The sequence below is a fragment of the Corvus brachyrhynchos genome, unplaced genomic scaffold, assembly GCF_000691975.1.
Source record: "Corvus brachyrhynchos isolate BGI_N302 unplaced genomic scaffold, ASM69197v1 scaffold47, whole genome shotgun sequence".
NCBI classification, from domain to species: Eukaryota; Metazoa; Chordata; class Aves; order Passeriformes; family Corvidae; genus Corvus; species Corvus brachyrhynchos.
This window is the reverse complement of record NW_008239292.1, coordinates 1,025,029-1,037,166: the sequence shown is the minus strand read 5'-3', so window position 1 is coordinate 1,037,166 and position 12,138 is coordinate 1,025,029. Positions and strand designations below refer to the sequence as shown.

At 53.8% G+C, this 12,138-nt stretch overlaps 1 protein-coding gene across 1 annotated transcript in view; it reads left to right on the top strand.

Moving 5' to 3' along the window:
* IGF2BP1 (insulin like growth factor 2 mRNA binding protein 1) overlaps nt 1-12,138 on the top strand; it is a 20,702-nt gene that overhangs the window by 2,643 nt on the left and 5,921 nt on the right. The window contains exons 2-7 of the mRNA XM_008638521.2: nt 7,976-8,024; nt 8,562-8,613; nt 8,891-8,954; nt 10,366-10,638; nt 11,275-11,409; nt 11,588-11,710. Coding sequence (XP_008636743.1) covers nt 7,976-8,024; nt 8,562-8,613; nt 8,891-8,954; nt 10,366-10,638; nt 11,275-11,409; nt 11,588-11,710 — 696 coding nt within the window. The remainder of the gene's footprint in view (nt 1-7,975; nt 8,025-8,561; nt 8,614-8,890; nt 8,955-10,365; nt 10,639-11,274; nt 11,410-11,587; nt 11,711-12,138) is intronic.

Below are 12,138 nucleotides of genomic sequence, written 5' to 3'. Positions count from 1 at the left end.
GCAGGAATTGTTTCAGTGGGATCGCTCGGAAGTGTTAAATCAGGAAAAATATTGCTAAAAATGGGGTTTTCTCAGCAAAAAGGAGCTTTCAGGTGAATTTGGGGTCGTTCCCAGAGTTTTGTTGCTGTTGGGGAGCTGCTGCTTCTTGGATTTTGTTCGATGGGAAAACTTGGGATTTGCATCCCGAAAAATCTTCCAAATCCTCCTCGTCTGAGTCGCCAGAAAAGTTTGAAAAAGCGAAAATTCTTGAGAGGAAAAGAAGTTGAAATTCTGGGGTTTTGGTTGGGATTTTGGGATTGGGGTCGGATTTGGGATGGGGGAAAAAATGGGACTGGGAAGGGGGTTTCCAGCCCCTCACGGGGTTGTGCTCTGGGCGTGGATTGGAGTTGTAATTAAATTATTATTATTATTATTATTATTAATTGCTGTGGTGGCAGCAAAGCTCAGCGCAGAGCAGGGAAATGCTGGAAAAAGCCTCAAATTCAGCTTTTTTTCCTTGGATTTCCCTTCAAATCTGATGTTTCCCACCGGAAAAATCCCGATTTTACCCAGGGAAATCCCTGGAATTAATTGTTCCTAACGAAAAATGCTGAATTCAGGTTGAGGGCGAGTGGGGCTCCTTTGTTTTGCCACTTTTCAGCCCAAAATTTGGGGTTTTTTTTTCCCTCTGGTGAGGGTTGGATTTGCTGGAAAATAAACCCAAAAATGGGCTGAAACAACCCCAAAATGGGCAAAACCAACCCAAAAATGAAATAAAACACCCCAAAAATGGGCTGAAACAAACCCAAAAATGAACTAAAATGACCCAAAAATGAGCTAAAAGAACCCAAAAATGGGCAAAACCAACCCACAAGTGAACAAAAACAACCCAAAAATGGCTGAAACAACCCAAAAATGAAACAAAACAACGCAAAAGTGAATTAAAGCAACCCAAAAATGAAATAAAACAACCCAAAAATGGACTAAACCCAAAAATGGGCTGAAACAACCCAAAAATGGGCAAAACCGACCCAAAAATGAACTAAAATGACTCAAAAATGAACCCCAAAATGAAATAAACCCCAAAATGGGCTGAAACAACCCAAAAATGAAAAAAACCCAAAAATGGGCAAAAATGAACCCAAAGATGAACTAAAATGACCCAAAAATGAAATAAAACAACCCAAGAGTGAAATAAACCCAAAAATGAAATAAAACAACCCAAAAGTGAACTAAAGCAACCCAAAAGTGAACTAAAGCAACCCAAAAGTGAAATAAACCCAAAAATGAACTAAAATGACCCAAAAGTGAACTAAAACAACCCAAAAATGGCTGAAGCAACCTAAAAATGAAATAAACCCCAAAATGAGCTGAAACCAACCCCAAAATGAGCTAAAACAACCCAAAAATGAAATAAACCCCAAAATGGGCTGAAACAACCCAAAAGTGAAATAAACCCCAAAATGGGCTGAAACAACCCAGAAATGAACTAAAACAACCCAAAAGTGAAATGAACCAACCCAAAAATGAATTAAACCAACCCAAAAATGAACTAAACAACCCAAAAGTGAAATAAACCCAAAAATGAAATAAAACAACCCAAAAATGAACTAAAACAACCCAAAAATGAAATAAACCAAAAAATGAAATAAAACAACCCAAAAATGAACTAAAACAACCCAAAAATGAGCTGAACCAACCCAAAAATGAACTAAATAACCCAAAAGTGAAATAAACCCAAAAATGAGCTAAAACAACCCCAAAATGAACTAAACCAACCCAAAAATGAACTAAACCAACCCAAAAACGGGCTCAGGGACGTGGATCCTTCTTTCCACGCCCCAGAAAAGCTCCGATGGGTTTTGGGCTGGAATCCCTAAATCCGATCCTTTTCCCTTCCGGCCAGGCTGGGCTGGAGAATGGGAAATTCCGGGGGGAAAAAGAGGAATTTAAGGCAAATTTCTCCTTTTTTCTGCCCGGGAGCTTCCGGCTGCTCCCGGTTTTACACCTCCGGGGACGGAAATAATTTGGGAATTCCGAGGTTTTGATGATTTTCAGCCCCAAAAAAAGAGAAAAAATTGAACGAATGGTGAAGGATTTTTCCATAAATTTCGTTCCTGAGGGTGAAAAGGGAGAGAATTCCATGAAATTTGGGATAGCGGGGAGAGGAAAAGGAAGTTGGGAATGGGCAAAAGTGAGGAAAATTCCTTTATTTCCCCTCTTCCTGCGTGGGAAATGTGGGGGAAATGTCTCAAAAAAGGGAGATTTCGGTGAAAACTTGGGAATTGTGAAGGCACGGAGGAGGGATTTGGAGGATCTGGAGTCGGAGAAGGAGAAATGATGGGATTTTGGGAATTTCGGTGGGAATTGCAGGGGTTGAGCCGGGGTTTCCAATGGAATCTGGGTCGAAATTTGGGTTCAAGCTCAGGCAAAGAAGCCCAGGCTGAGGGAAAGGGGGAAAGTTCCTCCCTTTGGGAATTGGGACTTTTAGGGATTTAAATAAAAAATTCCCAAAAAATAAAAGGAGATTCCTGCCCCTTCCAGCCCAAATTCCCGGCAGTGTTAAAGTTTTCCAGGCATTTTGGGAGGGGTTTTGGGGAGAATCCAGGTTGGATGAGGGACCCCAGCTCCTTTTCCTGACTTTTTTTGGGGCTTTTTCCGCTGCTTTTCCAGGGTTGCTGGGTTTGGGAGCGGGAGGTGCCTCGGATCCAGGTGGGATTTGGGATTTTTCCGCCTCTTTTAAACCATCCCGCTGGTTTTTATGGAGAAAAGGGGCAAAACTGGACGGAATTTCCCTAAATTTGGGAGCTGCCGCTTCCCAAAAAAATGAGGAGGTGAAACCTGAAAATTCCAAGTTTTTGTTGGAGAAGAAGCTCTTTGGAGGTTTGAGGAACTTTTCCAAGGGCTCTGTTCGGGGTTTCTTTGCTCCACAGGGAATTTTAGGAAAAGTTTTAGGGGAAAATTCCCATTTTTACCCAAACCGAAGGAATTTCAAAGCTTAAACTGGGATGTGAATTCCCAAATCTGCCATTCCGGGTGGATCTGGGGGTGGGAAGCTGCCAAACTGGGGGCTACTGGGAAGCAACTGGGATGAGGAAATTCCAGGGTTTCCCCATCCTCAGAGTCCCTGAGCACCTGGGAATTCTCATCCTGCCCCGCTGGAAGTGTGGGACGAATCCAGGAGGCTCCGGAGTGGGAGCAGAAATCTCTTCCCAGAAAAGCCTAAAAAATCTGGGAAAACGGGAGAAAATTCCCTCAGGGATGGGGCTGAGCTGCTGCCCCTTCCCGGATTCCGGGCTGGATTTGGATGGGAAGCGCCTGCAGCAGCTCGGGAATTGTCTCCTCCCCAGGAATGGGGGGGTTTTTTTGGGATGAAAACCCAAATTTGAGGAAAGGAGAATCCTGATCCCGATCCCAGGGGTGAGCGGAGTTATCCCGGCGGCATTCCCAGGAAACGTGGGAATCCTTCAGGGAATTCTGCCTGGAAATCCTTGCTGGGGGTTGCTTCCAGGTTATCCTGGGGCTTTTGGGGCCGGGAGGTTTTCCTGGTTCCTGCAGGAATCCCGGGATACAGCGGGAAGTTTGGGAAGTTTCACTCCGTGGGTTTCCCTGGGAATTGCTGGGAAAGGGAATTTCAGGGGTTGTTTTGGGCTCCTTTCCCCGAAACCCTGGTGTGTTTCCATGGAAAAGCCTCGGGAGCGGGAGCTGATCCCACTCTGGTTCCGCTCCAGCCTCCGGAAAATTGTCCCGGCTTGGAATCGATGGATTTAACACAAAAATCGGGATTTACATGGAAAACTGCTGGATTTTTCCTTCTGGAAAGGGGCTTGGGAAGGTTGGGATCCTGCAGCCGTTTGTGGCTCATCCCCGTCAGGAACAGCGCGTTCCTCGTGTCCTGTTCCCACCAGGAATTCCCTGGCTCGTGTCCCCTTCCCATCGGGAACAGCCCATTCCTCGTGTCCCGTTCCCGTTGGGAACAGGGAATTCCTCGTGCCCCATTCCCATCAAGAACAGCCCATTCCTTGTGTCCCATTCCCGTTGGGAACAGGGAATTCCTCGTGTCCCGTTCCCACCGGGAATTCCCTGCCTTGTGTCCCATTCCTATCGGGAACAGCCCATTCCTTGTGTCCCATTCCCGTTGGGAACAGGGAATTCCTCGTGCCCCATTCCCATTGGGAACAGGGAATTCCTCGTGTCCCATTCCCATCAGGAACAGCCCATTCCTCGTGTCCCATTCCCACAGGGAATTCCTTGGCTCGGGTCCCCTTCCCTGGGCTTGGTTTTGTTCTGGGATCATCCCAAGAGATTCCAGCCGAGCTTTGGATCCTGGAGCCTTTTCCAAGGGGAGATCTTGGGCTATCCAGGTGTGTTGGGAAGAGCTTTGGGAATCCTCCATCCTCCATCCCCCATCCCGGGCCGATCCCGCTCTGCCACCGTTCCCCGGAGGAACTTCCCTGCAGGAGCTGGGAATCCGTGAAAGCCGAGGGGCAGGGGGAGTTCCTTGGGAATGTGGCTGCAAGTGAGGGGGCAGGAGCTGGGAATGGGATGGGAGCGACCCCGGAGCGGGAACATCCCGGCTCTGGGTGGGGGGAGCAGAATTCCTGCCTGGAAAAGAAAAAAGAGAGGAACTGAAGCGACCGAAAGGAATCCGACCGTGGGAAGCGTCGGATGCGTCGGGAATGGTTTGGTTGCTTTGTTGGGATGGACGCTCCGGAGCGGAGCTGGAATTCCAAACTTTCCCTGGCTACCGGAACGCTCCGGAGCAAACCCGGCCGGGAAAACGCCCCCGGACCCGCGGGGAGAGCTCCGGGCGTGGGCTTAGGGATGAAGCAGCGGGATGGGCTCGGGATGGGCTCCAGGCAGGGAAGCGCCGGGAGGTGGCCGGGATCCACGGAGCCCGGTGGGATCCATCCCGCGCGATCCTCGCCGGGGCTTTTCCGTGGGCAAACAGCGCCGGAGATTCCCGGGCAACGGATTGGGGCAGAAAAAACGGGAAGTTTGGGCCCCCCCGCCACGGTTCTGGGGTTCTTCCAAGGTTCAGGGAGATCCCGAGGGAGCGGCTCCCGGGATCAGAGAATGGAGGAGAGGGGAATTGGGAACAGAATTCCAAAAGAAAAAGGGAACAGAATTCCCACAGAACGGCTCCCAGGGCCGGGTTCTCCCCCCCCCAGTTGGAGCCGGGTTTTTCCAGCTGGGATTGGAGCGGAATCAAAGCTCCGTGTTCCCATCAGTGCCCGGCTCCGAGCGCTCCTGGAAAACCCAGACTGTCGGGATGTCCTCGGATTCCCGCAGATTTGGGATCCACCTGTTCCCACAGGGAAATTCCGGCTCTTCCCGGCCCCCCCAGCTCCTGCTCCGTCACCCCACGGTGCCGAGGGGGCGGATCCAAAGGAATTCCTGACTTTTCCCTTCTCGGTGCGTTGGGAAATGTTGTGTTCGGTGCCGAAAGATTTTCCGAACGTTGGGAATTCCGGGATTTTGTGTGGATGAGGGGCAGAGCAGAGCAGGGAGAGGCTCCGATCTCCATCCCAGCTCCACGTTTTTCCTGGAATTTCACCAGCAAAACTCCGGCTTTGCCTTGATTCCTGCAGGATTCCGGAGCTGTGGGATCAGCCCTGGCTGTGCAGGGAGCTCCCTGCCATTCCATAATCCTAATTAATCCATCCTAATTAATCCATCCTAATTAATCTGTCCTAATTAAACAATCCCAATAATTCCTGACTGGAGGATTCCCAAACTCCTGGAGCCTTCACCTGCCGGGAGTTGGGGAAAAGGGCTGGAATTGGGGATTTTCCCTTTTATCCAGGGCTGTCAATCCTTATCCTAAACATTCCTTGGGATTCATGGATCGCATCCAGGCCGGAGCCCCCGGGCGGCTCCTGCTCCCTCCCGCAGGCGCAGTGCCAGCGAGCACAGCTACCGATGGTGCGATGGATGATTGACAGCTGTCAATCACCCGGATAATGAGGCTCAATTAGCCAGGAATTCCAGCATTTTGGGAGCCGCCCAGGAACTGGAGCAGACGGATGGGATTTGGGATCCCTGGGCGAGGCAATTCCCGGAGGGAGGCAGCGACTGGGATCCGCTTTTGGGATTTTCTCTGCTCCGGCTGCTCCCGAAACGTGGAACGTTCCTGGTGGCGGGAGCCAAAATCCCGGTTCTTATCCAGGGATCGGGGATGGAGCGGGAAATCCCGGCGCTGTGGGGTGATCTGGGAAGTGCTCTGGGATCCGAGCTGGGCTGAGCAGCTGCTCCGGGAGAAGCTTTGCCTTTAAACCTCCCGGTTTTTGGGATTTTCACCAACGGCCGCAGGATGTTTTCCTGAATGTTCATGGTCCAGCCAGCACCGGCTCTGGGGTCTGTTTGGGAGCTGGAATTTGGGATTTTCCTGCAGGAATGGGAATCTCTCAGCGAGGGGGGACCTGGGGAACCCCCCGGGCTCAGCTTTGGGGCAGGCTGGGAGCACCGGGAAGAGCCTCCCGCTCCGTCGGCAAACTGCAGTGGGAAGAGCACGGAAAACAGCCGGGCTTGCCCAGACTCATCCCGAACTCATCCCAAACTCATCCCGAACTCATCCTGAACTTATCCCAAACTCATCCTGATCTCATCCCGATCTCATCCCAAACTCATCCCGATCTCATCCCAAACTCATCCCAAACTCATCCCAAACTCATCCCGATCTCATCACTCATCCCGAACTCATCCCGAACTCATCCCCAGCTCATCCCCAGCTCATCCCGTTCCCCTCTCTATCACCGGGAAATTTGTCCTGGCTGCAGCTGCTGCCTTTGGCATGGATGGATTTGGGGAATCTGGGGGACGGCTGGAATCGTCCTCGGGGCACGGCGAGGAGAAGGGGGGTTTGGAGAGTCCTGTGGGATTCCCGTGGGGTTCCCATGGGGTTCCTGTGGGATTCCTGTGGGGTTTCCGTGGGATTCCCGTGGGGTTTCCGTGGGGTTCCTGTAATTTCCCACATTTTGCTGCCTCAGAGGGCAAATCACGGCTGGGACCTGTGGCCGAAACATTTTTGGGAAGAGGAGTGGGAGAGGCAGGATGTCCCCCAGCGCCAGGGAGGAGCCGCTGCCATCCAGCGGGGACGGGTTCTGTGCCTCAAAGTGAGAATTCCCTGTGGAAAAGGGCAGGGACGCTCCGGGATGTGCCGGAGCCGCTTTTCCATCGGCGCCGACCCCGCTCAATCCCAGCCAGGTCCCTGCTCCGGCTGCTGCCCCCGTGCCGGGACACTGCAGGGAATTCCCAGCGGATTCCCAGTGAAGGAGATCCCTGGGGATGCATCCGGGGGGATCCCGACTTCCAGAGCTTCCCCTGGGAGCTTCCAAAGTTTCAATCCCGGAACCTGCTCTGGGCTCCAGCGGGATTCTGCCTCCCTGGGATCCGGGGCTTTTTCGGGATGCCCATCCCTGTTCCTTGGAGCTGCTCCGGTGTGGCCTGGCAGGGATTTTCGGGATATCTTTGAATCCCCATTTTTGGGCACCTTGAGGCGTCGCTCCCTTTCCGCAGGAATTTGGGGTTCTGGAGGCTCTGGATGATCCCAAGGCTGTTCCCAGCTGTCCCCAGCAGCTGCTCGGATCAGGATCCGGGGAAATTTGGGCTCAGGATTAAACCAGGAGCTGCTATTTTGGGGAAAGGGAGTTGGGAAGAGCCAAAATTGGGAGCAGCCGGAGAGCAGCCGGGATCAGGAGCCGCGCTGGAGAGAAGTGGGACACGGGAATGACGCCGCCGGCATCCCGAGGGGCGGCTCCTCGTCCCTCTCTGCTCCTTCGCCATCCTCCCGTTTAACCTGGCAAAAGTCACATCCAGCCCGCGGATCCGAGCGGTGCCGGAGGGATCCCGGAATTTTGCTCCCGGCACAATTCCGGCCCCATCACGAACTGAGAGCCGCCGGGAATCCCCGGAGCACACGGAATTCCGAGGCTCGCTCTGATCCGTGGACGTGCAGCAGCTCCACCCCAAAATCCCCCTTTTTTCATCCTTCCAGGAGCCGGAAAATCCAGATCCGGAACATCCCGCCGCAGCTGCGATGGGAGGTAAGAGGAGCGGATGCAGCTCCAGGCCTAATTCCCTAATTCCCTAATTCCCTCTCTCCAGGATTCCATCCTCGGGATCGGAGTCGATTTTCCCTCCTCTTTGTCATTAATTGGCTCTTAATTACCCCCCTTCCTCTCCCATTACAGGGGGGAAATCCCAGGATGGGGGCGAGGAAAGCGACACTGCTCGGAATCCCCATTAATTATTCCGGAATCCCCATGAATTCCGGAATCCCCATTGATTATTCCGGAATCCCCATTAATTATTCCGGAATCCCCATGAATTCCGGGGTGTTTGTGATTTCCCCATTGTAGAGGGAATAAAACGGATCCTCGCTTCCCGCTGGGATTTTTCCCTGGCTCTGCTTTCCCCCCCCGCTGGCTCCGACCTTGGTCCAGCAGCGTCCTGGAGCTTCCCGGCCTTAATTGCTTGGGAATTCTTAACGATCCTAATGACGGCAGCGCTGCCTTTAGGGATGGATGGGATTTCCCTGCATATCCCGAGGTAAATCGGGATGGTTTTCCCGCTTTTCCCAGGTTTTGGATGGGTTGCTGGCGCAGTACGGCACCGTGGAAAACTGCGAGCAAGGTAGGACGGGAATAAAATCTGGATTTCGGGAATTTCTGCCCCGTTTCAGGGGGAGGAGGGAATAAAGCCTGGAAAAACCTGCTTGGGAATCGCTGGGGAGATCCTGAGGGGATTCATCCCTCATCCCAGGGGTTTTTGGGGGGTTTGAGCTGAGGTTTTTGTACTAATTCCTGATTCTTTTCCTTCATTCCTGATTCCTTTTCCTAATTCCTGATTCCTTTTCCTAATTCCTGATTCCTTTTCCCTAATTCCTGCCTTCTTTCCCGAATTCCCACAGTGAACACGGACAGCGAGACCGCCGTGGTCAACGTCACCTACGCCAACCGGGAGCAGACCCGGCAGTGAGTGCCCTGGGAATCCGGGAATCTGGGAATCCGGGAATCCGGGATCTCCTCCCTGCCCCGCCTGTAGGAACAAGGATTTCCAGTGCTGGGATCCCATCACGCCCAAATCCCGAAATTTTGGCTAAAACCAGCAAACCCTTGAGGACACCCCTTAAATCCGATTGGTTTTCCTTCGCCTTTGGAAGGAATTCCAAGTTTTTGGAATTCCAAGTTTTTGGGGTTTTCTCAGCAGCTCAGGGAGTAAAACTTGAACTTTTCGCTGGAGCAGAAGTGGGGATTTCCCTGGGCTTCCATGATTTCGGGAATTCTGCCTCCAGAAAAAGTAATCATGGGGAGAAATATCCCAGGAGCTCTCGGTGGGAGACTCGGAGACCATTCCCTGCTTTTTCCCTCATCCCGCACCTTCCCCTGCTCCCTTCACACCACGGAAAACCTCAGTCCTGCCACTTTTAGGGAATTTGGGGTTAGTTTAGGGAATTTTCTTTGCCGGAACGGAGTCGGTGCCCAATTCCTGGAGCCGGGAATGTGGGAGGGAATGCGGAGAGCAGAGAGCGGCTCCTCCTCTGGCTGCCAGCCCCATCTACCGACAGCTGCCGGCTCCTGCATCCCGGGATTCCCGCGGGACGGGATTCGGGATGGATCTCAATCCCGCAGGCTCGGGAATCACTGCCTCGTGGGAACACCGGGACAGCGGTTCGGGATCTTTCACTCAACCCCTCAGGAGAGAGGGGAGATCTGGGAATCCCTCCCTGCATGGGAATTTTGGGAGAGGGATTCGGGAGCTCTCACTCAGCAGAGATTTGGGAATCCCTCCCTGCTTGGGAATTTTGGGAGAGGGATTCGGGATCTCTCACTCAGCAGAGATTTGGGAATCCCTCCCTGCTTGGGAATTTTGGGAGAGGGATTCGGGAGCTCTCACTCAGCAGAGATTTGGGAATCCCTCCCTGCTTGGGAATTTTGGGAGAGGGATTCGGGGTCTCTCACTCAGCAGAGATTTGGGAATCCCTCCCTGCTTGGGAATTTTGGGAGAGGGATTCGGGAGCTCTCACTCAGTCCCTCAGCGGAGATTTGGGAATCCCTCCCCGTATGGGAATTTTGGGAGAGGGATTCGGGAGCTCTCACTCAGTCCCTCAGCGGAGATCTGGGAATTACGGGAACACCGGGCCAGGGATTTGCGATCTCTCCCCACAGTCCCCCAGAGGAAATTCGGGAACCACTCCCTGCATGGGAGTTTTGGGAGACGCTCCCCTTAAAATATTCCTGGGAATTCCCTCCAGCTCCTGCTGCCGCTTTTCCCTTCTCCCATAAAACTTGCTCCCCATGGCAGACCCCGTCCCTTTTGGGGCCGATCCGCCGCTCGATGGCCCCGCAAACCCCAGCTCCGAGCGTTCTCCCCCCCTTTCCCCAGAGCCATCACGAAGCTGAACGGGCACCAGCTGGAGAACCACGCGCTGAAGGTCTCCTACATCCCGGACGAGCAGCCGGGGCCGGAGAACGGCCGCAGGGCCTTCGGGGCCCGGGGCGCGGCCAGGCCCGGCTCCCCCACGCCCGCGGGGACTCCCCCCAAGCAGCCCCCCCTGGACGTGCCCCTGCGGCTGCTGGTGCCCACCCAGTTCGTGGGGGCCATCATCGGCAAGGAGGGGGCCACCATCCGCAACATCACCAAGCAGACCCAGTCCAAGTGAGTCCCTCTGCCCGGAATTTTTCTGCCTCGCTGGGATTTTGGGGGTTATTTTTAGGAAATATGGGATTTGTGGCTCCTCCTCGCTGTCCCCTGCCCCGGCCCTCAGGCTTCTCTCCGTGTCTCCCCATGCAAGGGCTGGGCTGGGACCCAAGTGGTTGCACTGGACATAAATTTGTGGGATTTCTCCCTGCTGGATTTGGCTCCCGAGCTTGTATTGGCACCCAAGGAGCTGTTTATCCCCCAAGGAAGGGTTTATCCCCCAAGGAACCCTTTAAATCCCCCCAAGGAACCCTTTATACCCCCAGGAGCCCTTTATCCCCACCAAGGAAGGATTTATCCCCCGAGGAAGGATTTCTTTGGGATACGAGGTGGTGGACACCCCATCCCATTCCATCCCATCCCATCCCATCCCATCCCACCCCATCCCACCCCAGTCGGGTGCTCATCCCTCAATCCCTCCCGCTGTTAAAAATCCCGTTCGGATTTTTGGGATTTGAGCTCCCAGGCCCCGCATCCCTGCGGGATATCCAGCCCACAGTTCCCTCCTCTTGCCTTCCTGGGTGCAATTCCAAATTTAGGGCAGAGCGGGAGCTCCAGGGAGCCGCTCCCAGGGCCCATCCCGAGTTTTTGTAGGATCGACGTGCACCGGAAGGAGAACGCGGGAGCGGCAGAAAAAGCCATCAGCATCCACTCCACGCCCGAGGGCTGCTCAGCCGCCTGCAGGATGATCCTGGACATCATGCAGAAGGAGGCCAAGGACACCAAGACGTAAGAATTCCCACGGATCCCACCCCAGGGTCTGCCCCGGGCTCCATGGTGCAGGAATTTCGTGTTTGGGGACTCCAAGTGATGGGGTTTGAGCTTCCCCCATCCCTCTGTGCCAACCCCTCCTTTCCCTGCTTCCACAATCCCTCCTGTGGGGTTTTCCCCCCGTTCCCGTTCCCAGGGCTGAGGAGGTGCCGCTGAAAATCCTGGCCCACAACAACTTTGTGGGGCGCCTGATCGGCAAAGAGGGCCGGAACCTCAAGAAGGTGGAGCAGGACACGGAGACCAAAATCACCATCTCCTCGTAAGGATTCCCCCGGGAAACGGGGCGGGAATTCCTCACTCTGGGATGGGTGGGGGAGGAGGATGAGGATGGGAGTGGGGGGAGAGGTTTTAGTCCCCAAAGTTCTCTCGGGAAACTTTGGTGTTGGATTTTCTGTACTCCCTTTTCCCATCCCCTCTGGGGTCCCTTTGGGGTCCCTTCTCCATCCCTTTGAGGTTCCTTCCCTATTCCTTCAGTGTTCTCTGTAGTGTCCCCACCTCTTTGCTGTCCCCTCCCGCCCTTTCGGGGCTGCAGCTCTCAGCACTGCCCAGTTTGGTGTCCAGAACTGGGATTTTCCTGTAAAACCCCATTTTTGGGGAAGGCAGAGAGAACCCCCCGGCTCAAACCCCATCCCTGCCCTGGCTGTGTCCCCATCCCCTTCCCTGGCTCTGTCCCCATCCCTGCCCCAG